At 33.4% G+C, this 23,087-nt stretch overlaps 4 protein-coding genes across 6 annotated transcripts; all 4 read left to right on the forward strand.

Moving 5' to 3' along the window:
- Window positions 1–1,594: 1,594 nt before the first annotated feature.
- LOC142538980 (uncharacterized) lies at window positions 1,595–3,454 on the forward strand. The gene is made up of 3 exons (XM_075644276.1): window positions 1,595–2,071; window positions 2,156–2,433; window positions 3,035–3,454. The coding sequence occupies exons 1-3, from the start codon at window positions 1,834–1,836 to the stop codon at window positions 3,107–3,109; spliced, it is 591 nt and encodes a 196-aa protein (XP_075500391.1). The 5' UTR covers window positions 1,595–1,833; the 3' UTR covers window positions 3,110–3,454.
- Window positions 3,455–6,932: 3,478 nt separating this feature from the next.
- On the forward strand, window positions 6,933–14,495 carry LOC142540404 (nuclear pore complex protein NUP88). Of its 2 annotated transcripts, none has more exons than XM_075646528.1 (9): window positions 6,933–7,315; window positions 7,773–7,924; window positions 8,890–9,012; window positions 9,495–9,639; window positions 10,144–10,205; window positions 10,576–10,792; window positions 10,929–11,843; window positions 12,059–12,308; window positions 13,669–14,495. In XM_075646528.1, exons 1-9 carry the CDS (start codon window positions 7,022–7,024, stop codon window positions 13,932–13,934), a joined length of 2,424 nt encoding a protein of 807 aa, XP_075502643.1. In that variant the 5' UTR covers window positions 6,933–7,021; the 3' UTR covers window positions 13,935–14,495. The 2 variants fall into 2 exon arrangements, with proteins under 2 accessions (XP_075502643.1, XP_075502644.1); XM_075646529.1 differs by having other exon boundaries at window positions 7,158–7,315; window positions 8,910–9,012.
- A 645-nt stretch (window positions 14,496–15,140) lies between these two features.
- LOC142540405 (uncharacterized) lies at window positions 15,141–19,080 on the forward strand. 2 transcript variants are annotated; one of them, XM_075646531.1, is made up of 5 exons: window positions 15,141–15,851; window positions 16,171–16,288; window positions 16,810–16,982; window positions 17,429–18,478; window positions 18,695–19,080. In XM_075646531.1, the coding sequence occupies exons 2-5, from the start codon at window positions 16,246–16,248 to the stop codon at window positions 18,935–18,937; spliced, it is 1,509 nt and encodes a 502-aa protein (XP_075502646.1). In that variant the 5' UTR covers window positions 15,141–15,851; window positions 16,171–16,245; the 3' UTR covers window positions 18,938–19,080. The 2 variants fall into 2 exon arrangements, with proteins under 2 accessions (XP_075502646.1, XP_075502645.1); XM_075646530.1 differs by having other exon boundaries at window positions 15,143–15,851; window positions 16,877–16,982.
- Window positions 19,081–22,074: 2,994 nt separating this feature from the next.
- LOC142538429 (cell wall / vacuolar inhibitor of fructosidase 2-like) lies at window positions 22,075–22,614 on the forward strand. Its single transcript, XM_075643749.1, has one exon. The coding sequence runs from the start codon at window positions 22,075–22,077 to the stop codon at window positions 22,612–22,614; it is 540 nt and encodes a 179-aa protein (XP_075499864.1).
- The last annotated feature ends 473 nt before the right edge of the window (window positions 22,615–23,087 follow it).

Here is a 23,087-nt window from a genome sequence, read left to right on the forward strand (position 1 = left end):
AGAACAAAATAAATTCCTTTATTAAATTGAAAAATTCATATTTATTTTCATCAATTATGCAATTCTAATTTAGGGAAAGTAGAAGGTTTTTTATTTATCATTTATATCGTTAATATAATAATTTTTATAAGTAGGATATGAAATGATTGTATAAATGATCGTGCAACTACCTAATTAAAAATATATATAGATATATAAAATCATTAAATTAAATCAAGAACTCGAGAAACCACAATTTACTAAGAATATAAGATATATGTTATTTTTAAAATTTATCATTTTTATATGAATTTTACTTTTTTCCCTCATACGATGGCCATGAGAATTCTTTGTCTAACTAAAATAAAATTGTTATGTCGAAGAGTATAAAACCAAAACCCAAGTTTAGATTTAGGATAAATTAATCTCACAAACTTACTAGTTGCATTTAAGATTCAACAAGCTTTAATTCGATAATTCTTTATTTTACCTAACAATTTGGTAATATTCCTATGTAATTCATTGCCACTCGATTTCCAAAACTTGGTGGAAGAGATTTTATATGGATTTGTAGCTTACGAGAGAAATCACTCATTGCCAACGGTTTGCCGCATTTATGCATAAAACCACATTTAATTTTCATTTGATCGTGATTTAATTATATAAATAATACGTATCTTGTGAGACAGTATCTTTATCGACGAGACGAGTCAAACATATTCATATTTAAAATAATGAGTAATATTTTTTTGTATAAAAAATTAATATTTTTTTACTGATGACCCAAATAGAAAATACATATCACAAAATTAAGTCGTGAGACTGTCTCAAAAAAAATTTGTATTAAATAAATTAGTTAATTAGGTGTTGACCATTATATCTAACTGAAACAACTCCAAATGGGCCAAATAACCATGAATTGAAGTAACACTATCACTAAAACTCACATATAGAAAATTTGTTGATGTGATTCATGTAATTTTTTTAAGCAGGGCCATTGATGTATGAATTCGTGAAACAATATACAAATGTATCACAAAGTTTGTAACATTGTAGTAGAACAATAATATTTGATGTATAAATTTGGCATTTAATGATTTGATTGCAAAAACTTGTATGAGACAGTCTCACGAGTCGTATTTGTGAGACATATATCTTATTTGGGTTATCAATGAAAAAGTATTATTTTTTATGCTAAGAGTGTTACTTTTTATTGTGAATATCGGTAGGATTGACCCGTCTCACAAATAAAGATTCGTGAAATCGTCTCACAAGAGACCTACTCTGATTTAAAATTATTCGTATGCATAATTTTTTTATATCTCATATGTTTAAATTAAACCAGAGAATCTCAACTGAGATGTGTCGATTTTCCCTAACTTAACAACTCATACAAGTGAGATTCAAACCCGAAATCTTCTCGATTTTGAAATCTAATACCTACCATTAGATCAAAAGATTTGGACGCAAGAGAAAATATAACTAATTGTATGTAAATTTAGAATATCTTAATTTTAATTTAATTTGATGAATTAATTAAGCCTCCCCGATTTGACCAATATATACCTTAGCCGGAGGCGTGTAAAGTTCAAATTTCCAAGTCATTTCCCCCCCTTGAAGTCAAATGTACTATTTAGAACCTTCTTCCCCTCCATTTTGCAATTTCCCCTCCTTTCTCTCTCCTTCTTCTTCATTTCCCTTCCCTGCTAATATCCCTTATTTTTCCCTCTATATCTCTCACACAGAAATTCTCCATGACTCCATCCAAAAAGAGAATATTGAAATCTGTAATGGGTTTCTTCAAAGAAGAAAAAAGCATTAAAGAAATTAGCATTTCTGTTAGTTCCAAGATGGATGAAGACTTTGTTCTTCTTGATCACTATGTTGGTTTCTTTACTCTTATTTTCAGCCCCGATTCTTCTGATAATCACCGACTTACTCCTTCCCACCGCTCTGTTTTCCGCTTCTCTTCCGCTGCCGCATCTTTCTTTCACTCTGGAAACCCTTTTGGTCAATCTGAATAGCTACGACTTTCGCCTCTCCCTCATCGATATTCCTCTCGTCTCCATTGCTCGATCAGCTATCATTCTATGTAAGTATCTTGTTCACTCATACTGTCGTACGTACATGGGCTAAAATTAAGCTGATCAACCTGTCTTTCTTATCGATCTTTTAGGTGTTTATAGTCTCTGCGACGGTCCGAAGTTGTCGAGGTGGCCGTACCTGGGCGTCTCCACCGTCTGCTCGGCGGCATCGTTGGTGTTTGTGTCATTGAAGGGTTCCTACGTATTGATGAATGGCGGGTATTCAAGCGGCGGCACAGATGCTAAAGCGACGGAATTGGGTTTATACATTTCGTCTTTAGGATTGGCCATTGGGCACGTAGCAGTGGCATATAGGACCAGTTGCAGGGAGCGAAGAAAACTTCTTGTTTACAAAATCGACATTGAAGCTGTAAGTCACCAGCTCCGCATTTTTACTTTCTCCCTTTTCCGGCCATTATTGCTCTTATTTATTAAAACCACAATGTGAGATATAACGTTATATATATTTACAAAATATTTCACATGTTGTATGTATCACGTTAAATTTGAGACAAATGCAATGAACTTCTAGGAAAATGATATATGTATAATAAAAATTACAAATTGAGTTATGAAATATATTCGAAATATTAAAATTATCTTTGTATTTTATTGAAAAACTATTTCAAAAGATAAAAATTTGTGTGAGACAATATCACGTGTCATATTTCGTGAGACATATTCTTATTTGAATAATTCATGAAAAAGTATTACTTTTTATGCTAAGAATATTACTTTTTATGCTAAGATTTTTATTGTGAATATCGGTAAAGTTGACCCATCTCACATCTATTCATTTCAAAAATATATTTAAAATTTTGTCATTTCAAATGTTACGACATTGTTATTTAATAATAACTGATATTTAACAGAGCAACTTTGAGTATATATATATGTGTGTGTGTGTTTTTTTATTTATTTATTTTAATCGACTATTTGAAATTCAGCTGATGTATGCCACATTGCGACAGGTATCTGCTTGCAAGAATGGGTTTCCTAAAAATCAATACTTCAACAAGCCAAGAGATGCTCATATGAAGAGCTGAAACCTAGTCAAACACGAAACCATGGATAAGCCACGAATTTTCCGAGGATTTGAAATGGGTGATCTTCTAGAGGTGCCGGCCGATGCAGGCAGGTCAAAAGGATCACGTTAACATAGTAAGAAGCAAAGAGGTCGGCAGAACACGACAATTCATTTGTAAAAACACATTGTATTCGTATTGTTTCCAAAACAAGATGATGCACGGTATCATTATTCCTACGATCGAGAACTGCCGCAGGTGTTTTCAATAACAAAACAAAATTGTTTGAGGTTGTGCTAACGCGGGTTTCTTATCACCAAAAAAAAAAGAAAGGAGAGGAAAATGTGATTTTTATTTGTTAGTTTATGTATTGTTTGCAGTGTTTGACTCTGTTAATTAATAAAGTAAGGTATATTTTGGTAAACTGGATAAAAGATGGATTGATAAATATTTTTTATTGTCTCACGTTTGGTACTTTTTTAGAAAGCACATGATAATATCATGGACCCGTGATAAATAATTTTATACAATGATAAAATATCCATTTTATAAGATATGATAATTTTAATTTAATGATAAAAAACACTACAAATGACTTAATTGTCCTCAATAAATAAAAATCTTAAACTTTATATATGATCAAGTTCTAAATTAGTATTACTAGATGATACATATATAAATAATTTTTATAAATCTCTGCTAGTAGGTAGAAATTAAAATCAAATAAATATTTTTATTTATTTTTATATATTATATAATATGATAATTATATAAATGAACTCGAGATAATTATATGAATGATTTTTATAAATCTCAATAAAACTATCAATATCACTCGATTAACCTTAAAAATTGATATTTGACTTGAATTCACAAAATCAAGGGCTCAATTATCATATTATTTAATATACAAAATTAAGTAAAAATAAATAAATCATGCAAACATTATCGGCGCATTGACAGTCAAACAGATAAGAAATATGAACTAAAACAACAACTTTGAAATTATAAAATTTATTATGATAAGGTTAATTTTGTCATTACAATCTAATATATATATATATATATATATAAATTTAATCACTCTTATTAAAATCATACCATATATTAAATATAATATATTACCTCGTATTTATCCTAAACTTATCTTTATATTTTATATCATATGTTTATCTTATCATGTATATCAAACTATGCTTAAAGGAATTATATTTTTTAGTTTCAGGATTATTATATAGACACACAATTTTTATGAGAATTCTATCTTATTTATGTCTAACAATATTTTATTTTCCTACATCAATTGCAACTTAAATATCAAGATAAGCATCGAAACTGCCTTTCTTGACGTCATCACAGGTTTTTACAGATCATACATCCCAAACGGCCCAATTGTGATACGACAGGTACAAGTGCGTTTTAAATATATTGGCCACCATCATATTTCAAGAAAGTGAGCTCGGATAAGGTGGAGACCGTTTTCTTATTTTTATTAAAAAGCATTTACCTTTTTTACATATATTTACTTCAAAATTTATAAAGTAAGTCGCCATGTTATAAAAAATTTTATTGGTCCGTTGATGAAAAAAATTAAAATGTGTTTATTTATTTATTTTTAAAAACGTATAAACAAGAATCGACCTCCATGGTGGCTATCCGAAGCAAGTATGTTAATTCGGATGGGTTGATGTATGATAGTATTGAAATTTAAAAGCTGTTTAACCTGAACTCAAATTGGACAACATGACTCAACTCGATTTTTATTTTTTAATATAATTAATTAACAACGATAATATTTTAAATTTAAACATATAATAACAAAATATCTCCTATATAATTTAAATTTGAAAATCTAATTGTAGAAAATTAAAAATATATTTATTAAATCATATAAAAAATTGTTTTAAAAATAAAAATATACGAAATAAATATTAAATGATACAAATTTATGATATAATTATATAATAAATGTTTTCCAAACATATAATACATAAAAAAATGTTGGTAATATTAATAAATTATATAATTTTTTTAAAAAAATAAAATTTTCGGGTCAACAAATCCAACTCAAACCTGATTACTCCCCATCGAAACCTACTTTTTCCGGTGAAACCGATCAGATTTTCAGATCGTGTCATATTTTGACATCATTCCAAAAATAGAAAGTTCGACGCAATTGGGATTGCAAGGTGAAAAAAACAAGGACAACTACCAAAATATATAAAATGTGGGCTGCATAGTTCATTCCCCATTTGATAAAGAGTGGGCCTTTTAGTTTGGTGCTATGATAAAACACTAGAAAACTAGTTACACGCAAGAACGTGGAACAGCTGAATTCAGTTCGTAGGCTGTTTTAGTAACAGATAAAATCAAGAAAATTAGCCCGTAGACCCCTTGACAAAGATTTTATCATTTTTAGTCCCTAAACCATAACGTGCTCAAGCTTAGCCAGGATATTTTTACGAATAATATTGGAAAAAATATTAAAAATTGGTGATTCGGACTCTATTGCATCTATTTAAATACATTTTTTATCTATTGGAAATCATATAAAATCTTGAGCTTTTGTAGTGCTTGTGTTTCAAATCCTCAAAATGTTCGAATTTCGTTATGATACTTCATGGATGGGCCCATTACCACTGGCCCATCCCTAGTCCAAATGGAAGACAAGCTCATCAAATGTCCATGTATTCTCATATAAATATCAGGTTTGAGTGTTCAGTTGATTCATTCAATATATTGTTTTTCAGCAGCACCCTTAGCTGCTCCCCTCGTATATCCTCAGTCTCTGACTTGAGCGTCGGAGGGCCTACGCCGAGACACCTTCCCGGCCCCCTTCTAACGGTCTTCTTCGTGATTTCAGGCTCAAGACAAATTCGAAGCATGCGTCTGGACTAGTGACATTTGCTGGAATCGGACCCTATATTTCCCGTGAGTATCACGTCATTTTTGTACATTTATTTATTTCAAATGTGAATATTTCTCACCAAGTTCAATTTTGAGTACTTAATAACTTTGAATAAGTTTCGGCTTAAACCTACGAGAGGATTCTATATTTTAATAAATTCTAAATATTTATATTTTTCTCATGGAATCGAGGTGTGTATACAAGAAAAGTTTATCGACAAAAAAAGTTTGTCCGAACGTTGAAAATAACATGTTGGGACGTTAATTAAAAATGATTGGTTCAGACAACATAAAAAAAAGAAGAAACATAAGCTTGGTTTTTAAAAAATTTTGAAAAACAAAAACAGGTTAGCTTTTGGATATAACAGTGACTAATAATTAAAAGAAATATATGTTTACGTGTTAGAATGAGGAATCGAATCTTAAGCTGAGAACTAAATGGGTCTGGCCCAGTAATTACCACTAAAAGGCTTGATTTTATTTTGATAATGGGCCCAAATCCGTGTGCTTGTGGAGTGTGATTTTTTGGGCTACATTTCACAAGGAAGCCCAAAAAAGCCAGATGAGTATAAAAATCGCCTCAAAGAGTAACCAAAATTTTAAAATTAATTTTAAATATCTATACTATTTTATTAAGTTTGAGAGACTTAGAATAACTAATTTTGGTGTCATGGTCTGTTTTAATAATTATATATATTAATAAAATATTAAATTTTAAAGCAAGTTATATTTAGTTCAGCATACAGAGTTATTGTTTCTTGACGTTTATGTTATATGTTCAATTCTCATTTTTTTATTTTTTAATTTATATATCAAAATTAAATTTCATTATTTTTTATAATTATATTTTGATCTTCATTTAATATAAATCAAATAAATTATAAAAAAATATTATATAAGCATGCAACGAGTGAGCGAGAGCAACAGTGGTTATATACTTAACGAAGCCCTAAGCCGACGTCGTATAGCTTCTCCCATTTCTCCGATTCCCTCGCGGCAGTGAAGAACGTTGTCGGCTGAGAGAACATGAGGTTCAGCTACGAGTTAACTGAAACCGACGACCGCCAATTGGTTTCCCCTCCGCCGTTGGGTTCAACTCCAAAGGCTGAGCTCCAATGGCTTCCACTTCAAAGCCACCCTATCTTTCCAACCGCCACCATATCCGCGGCCTCCGCGGCCAGAACGCCGACGAATCTTATGGCATGGGACGGAGCTTCTCGACTCTACGTATGGGACTCTCACAAGAAATGTCTGCACTGGGTCTCGATTCGATTGGGTGATCCCGACCCGGATTCCATCTCCGCCGGTTTCCCGTCTAAGGTATTTTTCCGCGAGTTTTCGCGTTCATAATGTTGTCTTTCAGGATTCCTGCGCAATACACTTGTTTATGTGCGCAAATGATGTCACATGTGCTGTGAGCTTTGGTACTGCGGGTTTTCCAGGGAGGTTTTATGAAGTTTATCGAATAAACTTGAACTGAAATTCTCAAACAAAGTTTGTTGGATAGCTTAGAAAATATCTCATGTCGCGAATCTGTAAATTGAAGGTGCAATTGTGGATGGAGGTAGTATAGTTTTGCTCTGCGTACTGGTTTTGAAGTGGTAAATAAATTTTTTTAAACATAGACTACAGTAACAGTGACAAATCACAATGCTATCAATTATTTGCTTGTCCAATCGTATTTGAAAGTATCGAGAGTGATACCCATTCCAGTCTTTTTTTCTTCCAACGTGGTAAGTCTATGTGCTAAGCTTACAATCGTTTCAATCACTTACAGGTGTTGCAAGCAGATGTCCCAGTTTGTTTTGATGTCAGTAAGATTTCCATAAACAGAAATGGATCTGCATTGCTTCTTGCTGGGCAGGATGGCTTACGTGTTATGTACCTTTATGGGCGAGCATCAAGGGAAGAGAATACTATCATCTGTAGGTAATATTTAATAAAAAACTCTACTGTTCCGATGATTAAAAATATTCCGCTTGCTCTATATGCATTCAGATCCATTGCTGAGTACGGAATTTAAGATTTCTACCCCAACATATGGGGTGTGTGGTTTCATTTCCCGTGTTGCGTGAAAATATATCTTGGAATATTTCCATAAATTGGTCTTAGATTTGCTATATACATGTGTGTGTGTTTTGTTAAGTAGAGATTTTTATTTTTAATGTCAGCCAGACGAAGAATATGATGAATTATTAATGGCATAGCATATACATCTACCTTTCTGCTCGTGAATATAAAAAATTCAAAAAATAGATTATCTTATAATATTATATTATATAACAATAGTTCTAATTTTGGAATTGATAAAAGTTGAGTTGGAAATAAGGATTGTATAATGAGATATGAAAGTGGAGTGGAAATGTATTTATGGGCTGTAGAAGGATGAGATTTCTGGAAAACATGCACAAACGTGGTTGTAACTTGTAGTGTCTTGTTTGACAGCTTGAGGCTTAGCCTCGGCCACTGAATCTCTATTCTATTTGTAAATGTCTCGTATATCTTCCAATTTTCTGTCCGTCACATCGTTTTTAATATATGAAAATATTAGTTTGGTGACTTCTGCTTAGGAATCTGTGTATGGCTCATAGAAATCTGAATTCATTCTTCCGTCTTCCTGCTTTTGTACGTAAACAAACATGTACCTTTTACTTGATGAATATATTGAATTTGATGAGACATTGTTTAATGGTTTGAGAGCTTTAGAAGAATGAAATGACATTGTTTATATGGCTCATAAAAATCTGAATTTCATTTTTCCGTCTTCCTGCTTTTGTACGTAAACAAACATGTACGTTTTACTTGATGAATATATTGAATTTGATGGGACATTGTATAATGGTTTGAGAGCTGTAGAAGAATGAAATGACTGTCATTTCCCTAATGGTTTACAGGACTGTTTCTATTGGTTCAGAAATTTACTTTGGAAGCAACAATTCCATACGCATTCTTCAGATTTCTTGGCACCCTTTCAGTGACACTCACTTGGGAGTTCTTTCCTCGGATTCTGTTTTCAGGTGTCGCTTCCTTCTTTGACATCTATTGCAATATTACTGATCTACAATATTTGGCAAATAAGCTATGTTTATTGTTGTACATTTTGTCAGATAATTGATTTATCACGACCTCAGTTCCTTGAAATGTTAGACTGTGCTGTTGTTCTTGATGATTTGTTTTTATCAGTAAAGCTGATTTATGGATTACATTTTTATTTTTATTTAAAAATAGCATTCAAGGGACTGTGGATGTTGTGAATCACTGAATCAGTATAGTTGGAAAAGGATTGCCTCCTTTGCATATCCATGGCTTCTAAAGAAGAAAAAGTGGTCGTTTGAAATTATTTTATTAATCATTATCTTCTGAATAATCTTTCTTCTGTACAATAAAGAATATTTGTAAAAATATTATACTACCCTTTCTAAGGTATCTGAGTGTCGTTTATCTTGATATAAAACTTAAAATGTGCTCTATCATGATGAAATGTACTCTTTTTTTGCAGAATGTTTGATTTGTCTGCAGCAATTAGGCAACCAGAACAGGAATATTATTTGCAACCTGGAGAACTTGGTCTTTCTGGAAATGCAGCAGCAATATGTCCTGTTGATTTCTCTTTTGGGGCGGATCATTTGTGGGACAAGTTCAGTGTAAGAAATTCTTCTGGCTTTTTAGTTTTGCATGGTTGCCTGCAGAATTATTTTGCTCTTTATGGTTAATGTGCAAAGCTTGCATGTTATGTAGTAAACTTTGTTATATTTTTCATTTATAACATCAGATTGGAGAAAATGGGTGGGGATTTTTTTAGCAATATCCACGGTCATGACTACATGCTAATTATTTGGGATGAAGGCTTAAATAGTTCATGATTGCTTGCTCTCCACACTTCTTTGATATAATTAATTGCTAGGTTTTTGAAAAACTGATTGTCTGACTGTTCTATTGCTTGTTGGGAGAGCTTGCCTGCCTATTTCGATACCTTTCTTGTGATTATTGCTTGTTACATTACTCAATTTTCATGATGAGCTGTATTATTTTTGTGCCTCAATAGCAGGTTGAATTTACTTTGCCATATAGGTTGTTATCTCTTCTTGAGAACTTGGTTATGTTTGAAGAATCGGTAAAAAATGACATGTGGTCCTGGTCTTGTGCAGATTTTTATCTTGTTTAGTGATGGATCCACTTACATCATTTGCCCGATTGTTCCTTTTGGAAGGTAATTCCATTCACCCCCTCTTATGCGTGTTTCTCGAATTAGGAGGTGTCAGTTTCATTTCTGGTAGCAAACTTGCCTGAAAAACGGCACTTTACAAAAACTATTGCCATTTGAGGCTTTGCTATTTGTTTAAATGCAAAATATTCTATTTTTGCAAGTTCGCAGCCATAAAGGTGGTCGGTTTATGTGTTGCCAAATATTTAATAAAATTTAGTCTGGTGAAAAATCTATTGTAGTGACATGTCAAATTTTACTGATTAGGCTAATTTGGGTTGTGGTGATTTTGTATTTTTTCCCATTGCTCCTTTTTTTTTTCTTCCTATTATTCTCATGCTGTGAAGGCTCGTACCTGAACCATTTTTTTTGACAGTGTGTATAAATGGGAATCACTATTGGAAATGCATAACGATGCTTGTACATTTGGGCTTAAATCTGCCAATTCAAAAGCTGTTAATAATTCTAATCTGGCAATCTCTTGGCTGGAGTCAACATTTCCTGAATTATCTCTCCAAGAAGGAGTTGGTGGAAATATATTCGCTGTCAAAGCTCAGCCTTTTGTTTTAATGGATGCATCTGTCTTATTGCAGGTATCTTCTTTTTGTATCTGTGTGTCTCTCAAGTTTTTGAAAATTTGTGCCTGGTGGCCCTGGCACAATAGACACCACCAATGTATACCTTCCACGGAAAAATGTAATGTTTCTTAGTATCAATGTGTTGATGCAGGGTCCTCTTCGTAAAGTGTGTCATGGGGTGACAGAAAATGCTGTAATTCAGAAAGGAGTGTGTGAAGGGCGTGCGATCAGTCTTCTTTACAATTTAGTCGGAAAAGATTCAATTCTTATGACGGCTTGGAGTGGTGGGCAACTACAACTGGATGCTTTAGCTGATGAAATTCAGCCAGTCTGGAAGATGGGTAGTGCACCCCGTGTTTGTGTTGATTCACTTGGTCAGATGTTTGGTGCTGCTATGATTTGTGAACTTGCTCCCACTAATCTCTCGATCCTGAAGCTTGATCAACCTCCTAATGATACTATTTGGTTGGGTTATCCACCTCCTTTACTCCGTCTGGCTATTGTGGATTTAGCTTTGCCTAATAAAGGTGGTTCTCTAATTTCGATGGCTTCTGATCCTCTCGTTCCAGAAAGAATATTTTGCCTTCATGATGGCGGGATAGACTCGATAGTCTTGCATTTTCTCCCTTTCACTAGTCAAACCAGTGGCAAGGAAAAACAAATGAAAACCCCATCTGTCTATTCTGTTCTTAGCACATGCCCTGGAGAATCCTCCTCACCAGAGCCCCTTCATGGTTTCTTGACATTGTCAGATTCATCTGGAGGTTCATGGATTGTGGGACTTACTTGTTCTCATGAATGCGTAGTGCTTTACATGGAGAGCTGGAATGAATTGCTTACTCATGCTATTTATAGTGAGAGGGAAACTGTTACCCTGGACGAGGCAACAGATGCAGATACTCTCACAGTAATCAGCAAAGAACTCCTTAGTGGGCCTAAGGTAGTTCTATTACCCTCAACCGCACCAAATTTACGCTCTGTGACTGCTGATTCTATTGAAGGACGATCAATGCTTCATCAGTATTTCAAGCTTTTTCATGAAAATTATGTGGAGTATGCACACAAGGTAATATCTCACTATATATGTGCGCATATCCATGTCTTGTTTAAAAATCTAGTTATGCTTTCCATAAATTAGATATTAGTATATTACGCTTATTCATATCTGCATGTCTTTGGTTGTGACTGATTTGTATTTCTTTTTAAATCTAAAGCCTCTCGTTTTTTTTCTTTGAAACCTAAAGCTTCTAGTTCTGCCTGACAATATTTTATTGTTTCAAGGTATACTTCGAACTCCAGCACCATGGGCCTCATTTGAAAAAAATAATTGATAATCAACATTCTCGTATACGCGAAGTGCAGCAGAAACTTTTGGATGTTGAAAAGAATCAGGAGAAAATTGAGGATCACATAGACTCTGCAGTTAAGCTTCACAGTTCCCTAGAAATGCGCTTACAAAACTTGAGGAGTCTGCCAGGTTTACAGAAAAAGCCATTATCAAAAGCAGAACGAGATTTTAAACTAGAACTTGGTAAACTGAGTTTTTGTTTTTTGTTCTACAATTTGCACTGAAATTCTCTCATACTGCATTGCATTAGCTCTTTAATAATATAATCTGTAGTTTTTCTTAATTTTTACAAAAGTTTATTGAGGTGCGACTGCATATGCTGCGGAAAGACTGTGTCAGGATGGACATCTGAAAATATCTCAGCGTCATTGGGTTGGACTTTCGACCCAATTCAACTTAGAAGTTATGAAAAAGAACTAGAGAAATAGTTTTTGGAATGTTGTTTGGATATAAATTCTGAAAGAAGTTGTTTTATGCAGTAAAGTGATGTCTAATCTTGTGTAAAAAAGGTGAAATAAAGCAGTGTGTGTTTGAATAAGTGTGCGGAAATAAGTTTTTTGGAATGTTGTTCGGATATAAATTTTGAAAGTTGTTTTATGTAGTAAAGGAATGTCTGATCTTGTATAAAAAAGGTGAAATAAAGCAGTGTATGTTTGAATAAGTGCAGGAACAAGTATGTGAATGTGTGGCAATTATGTATCAAATAATTGACTTCGAAATTTGAGATGATGATTTGATTGATAACTTTGAAACAAAATTTAGTGGAATTTGCATGTACATATTTTATTATGATATTTTGAATTGAGTTGAGTGCACAAAAGTTTGGGAAGCAACCAAATAGGGCCATAGCGTCTTTATTCCAGGAGACTGAAACTCCGTATGTGCAAGTCATCAATTTCAATTGGATTTGCTAGTAGATTTAAACATTGCATACATTAGTTTTCTTTCCCCTAATTTCTTGTGTCATGTATATCAAAGAGCCAGAATCTTATGTGAAGCTATTTTTGTGAAATACATATTTTTAGTAGACACGTGTTTACCTACATAAATAAGATATGATTCCAGTACAGGGTTATTGCTTTCCAGTGGTTCAATCTAATAAGTGCTAAATGGCTGTTGCTCTTAGGCGGAAGTTGACACTTGACAGTGAAATTTAATAAAGAAAAGCCTCTTGGTTAGGAATCTAGATTTTTTTTTAACAAGAAAATATATATTTTTCGAACTGGGGTTATATTTCTTAAATTTGACAATTGTAAACATGAAGTTACAGCGAAATGCATTACATCTTTCTGTGGGATTGTTGAGTATTTGCCGTCTGATGTGATGCATGCCTTTAAGAATCATGCCTATTAAATATTCTGACGAAAACAAAGTGCTTTACTTCTCCTTATATAACCATACATGTAGTGCTTAATTTTTTTTGGCAGTTTCTATCTATCTGTGATCGATTTTCTTCTTTTAATCGCACCATTGAAGAAATAATGCTTTCTGGGATTGATCCTTCATAAAAATTGAACCTATGTTTTGCTTACTCTCTATGTAGATAAGTTTACTGGAGTGGAGTTGGATGCCTTGCACTCTTCCATTGAATCTTTGAATGCGAGATTGACAAGACACGTACATTATCAGCAGGTTGATTCCTCGAATCGACAAAAACTGATTGCAGGAAGAAGGGTGTCTCGGATTCAAGACAACGAGTTATCTCAACTTAAATCTTCACTTGAAAAACTCTCGCTGCTAAACAGTGAGAACGGCAAAAAGGTTAAGCTTGTTGAGTCGGCATTAAGTAGCAGAGGAATCAGCAAGTGATGATAGCAACAGAATGTTTAGTAACTGCGATATTTTGGAAACAAAGAAGGGAAAAAAAAGGCGGTCTATTTGCTTACTTGAAAAGGTAAGTTTAGTTGATGTGGTATTTAAATTACAGAGCCACGCAGCTGGGTCGTGCAACATCATAAGAAGTATTTTGATGGTTGCCACATAAAGGGGTCAATTTTTTATGGTTGCTATCTTCATTTATAAATGGCTGAACAACCCTTGGGGTGGGACGATTGATTTAGATCCAACATTGGTTCATCTGAGTTTAAGTCGCTTGTGCGTGCTAGCCTGCTAGGTCAGCTACCCTTGGACGAGTATATCAAATCAGGTCATCTATCTTTCTCTCACTGAAGTTTCTTAAAATTGAATTGAAGAGCATCCAGACGAAAATATCGCAAGGTAATGAGGTGTGAAACTTATCCATGAACCAACTCTTCTTAGTGTAATTGAAATTCTCGTAGCATCTGAATGTTGTCACCCTTCGCAGCATGTAATCATATGATATAAACACCTTTTATGCTTTTGTATCAAAAGCTTGTATTTATTTACACTTCCCAGTTGTTCAGTGTTTTTCACTTTTGCCCAAACTTTTGTACAAGTTCAACAGTAGAATTCAACTTGACACGGAAAGATTACTCTTTTAGACTAACTTCAAAATCTATCCACGGGGTGAAAGGGACATTTGCCACTTGCTTTCCCTCTCCGATCTAACGTTTCAGTTTTTGTTGCGTTAACATTTCATACAGGGCCAAAATTATTAAGAATAACATTGGGATCTGGGAATTTATTGCATTTTTTCCATTTATTTTGAAAATTTGAAAATCCGAAAGTAAAATATGAGAATTTGAACTGAGAGAGATCGCGCCAGATCCACCAAATATTCAATTTAAAAAAAAGTATGTTTCGGCTTCAAAAAAATGCATATTTTCTGTTTCCAAGAACAGGACAAACACGATTTACTCCTGCGAAACGAGTGGCATAAAAAACAATGAACTTTGCCCTCTTCAGCTAACTGTCAGCTTCTGGAAAAAGACTCGACTCAAAGTCGCACTTTTATGTACATAAATAAATAATTTGCAATTATTTAGTTCCATAAATGAAAATATTAATAGTTGCAGGTGCAAATCGTAAATACACAATAATAACCTGAGCATTAAAAAACACACCCTATCCGGCAGGGGCAGTCTCGTGATTATAAGCTCCTCAGCTTCCTCGAAACAATTATTATTGGGTAACGTAACTTCAAAGAGAAGACATGGACGCGACAAAAATTGAATAAACCTATTTGATTTCCCGTTATATCCCCCGTTTTCCCTCGAAATTGCGACCATACCCACCATATTCCCATCTCCGAACACATTATTTTTGTATCTTCTCTTACAAATCTCACGTTTCTGCTCCATTTCCCCCCTTTTTCTTGCTGCATTCAAATGCATTCATGTATGGAAGGATGCATAATGTGTCTCCACTTTTCTTCTCTGTAGGTGTTTGCAACTCCATATAGTGGGGGAGAACCGTTGATGTTATGGTATTTTAAGCAAAGAATTTGAAATGCGGGTCTCTTTCAGCTGGGTTTTGTTCCTAGTTGTTTGATGGGGGTAAAGCTTGGATTTTGATCTGTAACATCATTCGTTTTGTTTGGATGAACGAGAAAGCTGGGTTTTCTGAGTTTCGAGATGGTAGAATGTTGATGAGCCGTTAGGGTTTTAAACCGTTCTTGTGGTTTCTCTTTTTTATTTTCTGTGATGAATCGGAGTTTTAGGGCGCCGGAGAGGGGGAAAATGGGAAGCCTGAGAATGAAAGATAACAAAGACGAGGATTTGGCATTGTTTCGTGAAATGCGGAAGCAAGATAAGGATAGGAATAGTCTTCTTTTTCAGAACTCCGACGAGTTGGATTCTTCAATGGGTATTGCTGAAATTCATTATCCAACCAATTTTTTTTGCTATATTTTACTAGTTGAAAATCTTCAATTTTTTTTTTCATTTTCTTGTGAACTGATATACGAGTGTTGAATGGTTGTATTAAGTTAGTTAATAATTGTTTGATTAGAACCTGGAAATGCCTGACGTGTCGTCTATCATATATTACAGCACTGGTTTGGTATTTTTTTCGTGGATCTGAATGCAGTTTGAAGACTGGATTGCATTAGTTAATTAGTGTATCGAACTCGAGCTTTCTATATGAGTAGTCCTAAAAAGTTTTTCATTTGTATTCTTTTTTACAGAAATGGTATCTGGTGGTTCACCATTATTTAATATACCATCGGCTACAGCTGCGCCTGTGAGGAAGACATGCAGGGATGATTTTCTCAATTCAGGCAATGATAAAAATGATTATGAATGGTAATTGTACATATCAGTTGGGTGCTTCTTTATGTATTCTGACTTGTATTGATTTGTACCGCACATGTTTGAAATTTGTTATGTGATTGTGCCTAGAAATAAATTTTGTATAAAAAATGCTGAAACAAATCATTCACTGGCTTTATGAAGTGTTTCTTTGCAGTTAAAGCTTAAGCAACTTAACTTGTTTCTTTTATGATTTACCTTTGAAAGATTAACGCTCGTTACTTGCAATTGGCTTATTTTATTTATCAGTTATGCTTCACTTCCACGACAATTTATTCTTCTTCTTCTTTCAAGTTTGCAATGATATACATAAATTTAATTGTTATTCTACTACGGTTCTGTCATGTGATTCAGTGATATTAAAATCTGTATAAAGTGGAAAATCGTATATCAAGCTGATGCATATTTGAGATCAATCTTGGCAACCAACCTTGTGCATTTGAGTCTGTTTTACTGTTTCTCTTGGATCAATGCTTGATTATTAGACATTGTACTTCTGTCAAATTTACTAATAGGCTTGGGTTCTTTCCTCTCATCACCACTCGTTCCTCAACACTGTAAAATAATTTATCACGTTCTCAGGCTTTTAAGCACTCCTCTTTTTCCTTCGCTGGAGATGGAATCTCATAAAACTGTTATGAGTCAGCTGGGAGCTCCAAAAGCTAATCCTACAGCACTGAAGTCTAGAGTAAGATTATGTTATATATGTTTGCCTTTCTTTCCTTTTTTTTTTTGTCTGGTTTTTTGGTTTAGATGAATAGAATATACATCATTCCAGTTTACGTACTGGCAGGATATATGAAATTAATAGAACTCCTAGTTTCCATAGTCATTTAGCTTAAATCAGCTCAAATCTTTGGAGTTTAAATTGTGAAGAGTTCAATATTGACTTCTAGCTCTTTCATCTTCGAAATTATTAACAGGAGAAAATCGTGTGATATGAATTAACATAAATATTTCTCGAGTGCTATGGACTTCTTCCTCGTAATAGTTGAAATTGTTAGCTAGTTGTTACACGGAAGAAAACAGCAATATTGCTAATCTGCTATAATCTCAAAAGAACTTGAATTTACTTTAAAATATATCTTCCAAAAAGACTGATTTTTTTATGCAAATTGTTTCCCATGGTTGAAGCTGGAAAATCCCCAGCCTGAGTCTTCTGCAAGGAGCAATTCATCGTCCAGACAGGCAGCTTCCTCTCCTGGATTGAATACCTCTACTGGAGGTCTCCGCCGACCATCTTCTTCTGGGGGTCCTGGATCAAGACCTGCCACTCCCACAGAACGTCAAACTATTAGTTCGCAATCTAGATCCACCTTGATAGTATCAACGAGACCATCGTTAGCCACATCGACTAAAACAACCTCAACTTCATCATCTAAAATAACATCAACCACATCGAAACCTACAAGATCTGCAACACCTACTTCTCGTCCTGCCTTAACCTCGACAAAACCTGTTGCACCTCCAAGATCTATAACCCCTACTTCAAGGTCTACCATAAGATCTTCAACACCTACAAGGTCATCTGCGCCTGCATCGAATTCTGTTCCTAGAGCCGCAACTCCAACTCGTAGGCCAATGACAGGTTCAAGCGTGACAAGCTCGACTGCCATTTCTGTTAAGTCGCTAATTTCTTCTCCTTCGGTTTCCAAGTCTGTTTCTACTTCAGATAAAAATCTGGCGCCGATGAGGCCAAGTTCTCCTGTTACACGACCAAAACCATGGAAGCCTTCAGATATGCCTGGGTTCTCCCTTGATGCCCCACCAAATCTAAGGACGTCTCTGTCCGACAGGCCTCCATCAGTCACTAGAGGCAGACCTGGAGCACCAAGCTCTCGATCGTCATCCATTGAACCGGTTTCAAATGGAAGAATCAGACGTCAATCTTGTTCTCCAGCTAGAGGACGGCCTCCAAATGGTGTAATTCATAACAGTGGAAGTTCTGTGCCCGTGCCTGCCGTAAATCGGTTACGTGCTAAGGCTAATGACAACGTGAGCCCTGTTCTTATTGGGACTAAAATGGTTGACAGGGTGATAAATATGCGGAAACTAATTCGTCCGAAGCAAGATGACAAACACTCACCCCGCAGCAATGTATCTGGAAAGTCTGCTTCACCTGATAGTGCAGGCTTTGGAAGAATGCTCTCCAAGAAATCTTTAGATATGGCTATGAGACATATGGTATCTATACTAGTCTTATCTTTGTCCTGCACTATTCATATAATATTAGCTATAATAACCATGGTTTCGATCATCATTCTATTTGTATAGGGTTGATTTTTCAGCTTATCTTTGAAGCATCTCACCAGTGGATTTTTATTATGATTGATAAGAGCAATTTTAGGGCAATCTTTTTTCTTTTTGGAACAATAACTTCTGGTTTCTGCTTTTGATTAGGACATAAGGCGAACCATCCCTGGTAATCTACGTCCTCTCACCACCAACATCCCCGCAAGCTCCATGTATAGTGTGAGATCTGGTCCCAACAGAGGCAGAACGGCAAGTGTCTCAGATTCTCCTCTCGCTACAAGTAGTAATGCTAGTTCTGAAGTGAGCGTGAACAATAATGCCCTTTGCGTGGATGGAATCGAACCATATGATGATGTTAGCAGTGGAAAGTGTAATCTTTATCCATGGTGAGTGTGGGCTATGATTGAGATCTTGTATTATCTGTAGGACTGTTTTACATGCTGACATATTGTTTGTGTGGCAATAGAAGTTACTGCAACTGGAGTGTATTAACTATTAACCCTTTTATTTTGAAATTCTGATCAATATTCTAACTTCTAGAAATCTGTGTTTTTCATTTTCATTGCAACCTATTAATTAGGAATATTCCATATTAGGAAACCTAAATATTATGAATTGTTTGATGAGATTTTTCAAAAATCCTTTTACAATCCTAAGGTACTAGTTACATTATAAATTCATAATTGATAAAAATTACAGAAGTATTAAATATTGTATTTACATAAGTATTAAATATTGGGTATCTAAATTTCACATGGGAAAACTTTTTCCTGACTTTTCTTTGAAGCTGGAAGGGCGTGAGCAAGTTCATGACAAGTCCTTTTTTTAAAATGTAAAACGCAATGAAACTAAATTTACTGACTATTACATCCTCGTTTGTACTCTCAAATTGATATCTGCCCTTTCATTAATTAATTTTTAAAAATTTGATGTTGATCATGTTCGGTTGATTAGGTATAGATTGTTTTTGTTTAGTTCATTTTCAAAAACAAGGAAAAAAAGACAGCTTCCGATTTGAGAATAACTTTTTTTTTTCTGGAGAAATAATAGACAGAAGAAATAGGATGCTTCTATTTTTGAGTTTTTAAATATAGTTAATAAATTAACAATTTACACATATTTAACAATCTAAAAAATCTAATTATTCTAAAATTAAAAAAGGAAACCCTCCAACTTGTCTGATTTTAAATTCACAAAAATTTTTGTGAGACGATCTCTCAATTTAATTTTGCGAGAGAAATCTTCTATTTAAGTGATCCATGAAAAAATATTATTTTTTACATAAAAATAATGTTTATTATTATAAATATGAGTAAAATTGACAACTCATTTCAATAAATATCCATGAGACCATCTGGTATCCATTATTTTGGGATTTAACATATAATCGCTTCATATCATCTATTGTCCTGTTTGTCCTGTTTCCTGTCTCTTTCTCGTGTGCCAAGGCAATAAATAATTGAGCCAAAAAGAGGCAACGAAAAAGACTTTGAAATTTGATTAAATGCACTACATAACCAAATAACTCAAAATAAGGTGAGAGGCTAAATAAATTGATATTGAAAACAAGTTAACGTGTTAGTCATATTTCCTATTTGACTTGCATAACAAAGGCAGCCTGCAATTTCAATTCGTTATCTTTCATTTATGCAAATTTGTATTATTACAAACAAACACTCATATAACGTTTCTTTTACCCGATCCGATCTATGAAAAAATACCAAATATAGATTGCTTCGATCCGTCTCATGGATACTGAACATTGTGACCGTCTCACATGTTACAAACTCATATACACACACATGATCATCATGCATGCATATTAAGCCCTGGATGAAAATCAGGTGCCACAGCTGCAATATAATCGGGCAGTTTCGCCCATTTTTCAATCTGGTCATGACCAGGTTATGATTTAGATGAGTTTTAAGATATTTACCAAATGTTTACTTCTGGCTTTTTTCATGCAGTCAATTTATTGATAGTACCAAATTATAAATATTTTCTCTGACATTTCAATTTTGAAGTACCGTTCACCAATTTAGATTATTGAAAAATATTAATTTGAATGAATGAAATTTATAAATTATCATTTACACCCCTTTTCATATGTTATATTAAGTTAAGTTACCCATAGTTATTCCATTTTTAGTCTAATATATTTAATTTACTGATAGTATCAAATTATAATTTTTTTCTTTGACTTTTCGAATTATTAATATCGATATCTATATTCAGGGATGTCTTCTAGGCTAATTTTTAGGAGGTCATATATACCTTTTTTATTAAAAATAAAAAATTACATACGAGGTGATGACTGATGAGTAAAAGTACATAATTATCACTAATATCCAATATACTACGTAAATTTATTAAATTATATGAAATGACATACATAAACTACATCTAATAATCAATATAATGTTCGTACTTTTCGCGCTTTTTGTTGCGCAAAATTATCAACTAAATCATCGTAATCAAGCTTAGCTATCATATTTTTTCAACTAACAATATGGCCAAACCATTCAATCTATCATGTGACATAGTTGAGCGGAGATAGTTGATCGCAGACCTACCATAACGGGTATGTTTAATAATATTCTATAAGCTATCCAAGTATTAGGAAACCCAGTATGCAAATTTTTGACATACTCCAAGACTTCAAGTGGTTTGTTAATCGAATTAGGAAATTTCTTTTTAATTTTTTTCTCTTTGAACTTCCAGATTCAAATTTTCTTCATCTCCACTCAAAAAAAAAATCTAATTAGGTATGATCACAAAATCAAAAACTATTTTCATTATATATCAACAATTTTGTATTAGTCACGTATTTCAGTAATAAATATCAATTTTGATGCTTTGAATCGGGGCAAGATTAAAATTTCAAAATAAATGTGATATTAATGGTTCTTGCATAGGTTAAGGCTGATAAAAAAAATTTAATCTGAGCAAGATTTTATACTAAAAAGAATTTTAATTATTTTGATTTCATAACTCAATTCATATACAAGGTTAGAAACAAGATCGAGATGCATCAACCAAAAAATATGGAAGAGACTTGATTCATAAAAATATTAATATTTTTTTATGAAATGGAAAAATATAGGGTCGATTTGAATAAAAAGTTCTCTCTTACAAAAAACACTTTAATAAGCTCAATCTATATATATATATACATATATATATATATGTATGTATGTATGTATGTATGTATATGTATATATATATGTGTATATATACACAGACACGCACACACACACTTTTAAATAGTTTCTCAATATAACAGTCAGGTTTTAAAAAATATATATTTTTCATTAAGAAACTTATCTCTGATATCGTTAGAGTATCTTTCTCTATTTATTATGAATGAAAATGGAAACAAATCTGTTTTTCTTGGAAGTACAATAAAATCTATCCTCTTTTGAAATATTTCCTTCTTTTTTTTTATTGAAATGGTTTGTAAATATTTTAGTCGTTATATGTATTTATAATTATAATTCAGAAATATAGTCTTCATGAAACAGATGCATATGGCGAAACAAGTGTCTGCAATTGTTATTGTTTTGGTGTCCGTTTTCTTTTTCAGCCAGAGCAATGCAAGCAGCGCCAACAACATGTCCTTGATAGAAAGCGTTTGTAAGAAAACGTTTGACTATAAGTTGTGCGTCTCTTCTTTGAAATCGAATCCTCGCAGCTTCAACACAGACGTAAAAGGGCTAGCGCGTATCATGATGGATGTAATACTAAGCAAAGTAGACGGAATACTAGGAGTGATCCGTCAACTGGTAAAGAAGACATCGGATCCCCGCATGTTGGAGTGTCTCAACAACGGCTGTTATATAGAGTACGATCGCAGCACAGATAATATTAAGTATGCGATAGAATATTTGCAATCGAATTCTTTCAGGGAGGCATTAACTTCGGTGGATGATGCCTATATAGGAGCTGAAGAAGGCTGTGAGGACTCTTTCGCTGAACTTAAAATCAAGTCGCCTATGACGGCTATAAACAACCATTTTGCTGCTCTTTGTAAAATCACCGAAGACATCATTAGCATCTTATATAAGTAGAGCGATAGAAGATGGCTATATATTTAAAGTGTGCATGCATGCTTTAATTCTACAAGTTTGTTGAGGACGAAGGTTTGACTTGCTTTATTTTTTTTTCTTAATTTGGTTTTTTTAGCAATTAATTATTCTAATCAAACTGAAAAGACTATTTTTTAAAATAGCCTTATGTGTTAAAAATCACATATTTTTTTAAAATAATTGAAATATGTTTATTTCATTACGCAGTTTTTGTTCGAATTTTATAACAGTCATATAAAAATGTAAGTTTGTTATAACTAGTATTTCACCCGTGCGATGCACGGAGTGTTATTTTATATAATTAATGATTAAAATTAGTAAGTATTAATGTTTGAATAATTATTTAAAATTATTGATTTAATATAATGAATATATTTAAATTTAAATATTATTATAAAAAATTATTATATCAAAATAATAAATTTTGACTAAAAAAATAATTATTTTTTGGACAT

This window comes from Primulina tabacum, chromosome 3 (genome assembly GCF_025594145.1).
Source record: "Primulina tabacum isolate GXHZ01 chromosome 3, ASM2559414v2, whole genome shotgun sequence".
NCBI classification, from domain to species: domain Eukaryota; kingdom Viridiplantae; phylum Streptophyta; class Magnoliopsida; order Lamiales; family Gesneriaceae; genus Primulina; species Primulina tabacum.

What these genes read in the sequence shown, in the direction of transcription:
- LOC142538980 (XM_075644276.1), top strand. Translation starts at nt 1,834, where the DNA reads ATGAAGACTTTGTTCTTCTTGATCACTATGTTGGTTTCTTTACTCTTA. An exon ending in TCGATCAGCTATCATTCTAT is followed by an intron (nt 2,072 to 2,155) that starts GTAAGTATCTTG and finishes TCGATCTTTTAG; the next exon opens with GTGTTTATAGTCTCTGCGAC. An exon ending in ACAAAATCGACATTGAAGCT is followed by an intron (nt 2,434 to 3,034) that starts GTAAGTCACCAG and finishes ACATTGCGACAG; the next exon opens with GTATCTGCTTGCAAGAATGG.
- LOC142538429 (XM_075643749.1), top strand. Translation starts at nt 22,075, where the DNA reads ATGGCGAAACAAGTGTCTGCAATTGTTATTGTTTTGGTGTCCGTTTTC.
- LOC142540405 (XM_075646530.1), top strand. Translation starts at nt 15,689, where the DNA reads ATGAATCGGAGTTTTAGGGCGCCGGAGAGGGGGAAAATGGGAAGCCTG. An exon ending in CGAGTTGGATTCTTCAATGG is followed by an intron (nt 15,852 to 16,170) that starts GTATTGCTGAAA and finishes TCTTTTTTACAG; the next exon opens with AAATGGTATCTGGTGGTTCA. An exon ending in GATAAAAATGATTATGAATG is followed by an intron (nt 16,289 to 16,876) that starts GTAATTGTACAT and finishes TCACGTTCTCAG; the next exon opens with GCTTTTAAGCACTCCTCTTT.
- LOC142540404 (XM_075646528.1), top strand. Translation starts at nt 7,022, where the DNA reads ATGAGGTTCAGCTACGAGTTAACTGAAACCGACGACCGCCAATTGGTT. An exon ending in TCCTCGGATTCTGTTTTCAG is followed by an intron (nt 9,013 to 9,494) that starts GTGTCGCTTCCT and finishes CTTTTTTTGCAG; the next exon opens with AATGTTTGATTTGTCTGCAG. An exon ending in AGATTTTAAACTAGAACTTG is followed by an intron (nt 12,309 to 13,668) that starts GTAAACTGAGTT and finishes CTCTCTATGTAG; the next exon opens with ATAAGTTTACTGGAGTGGAG.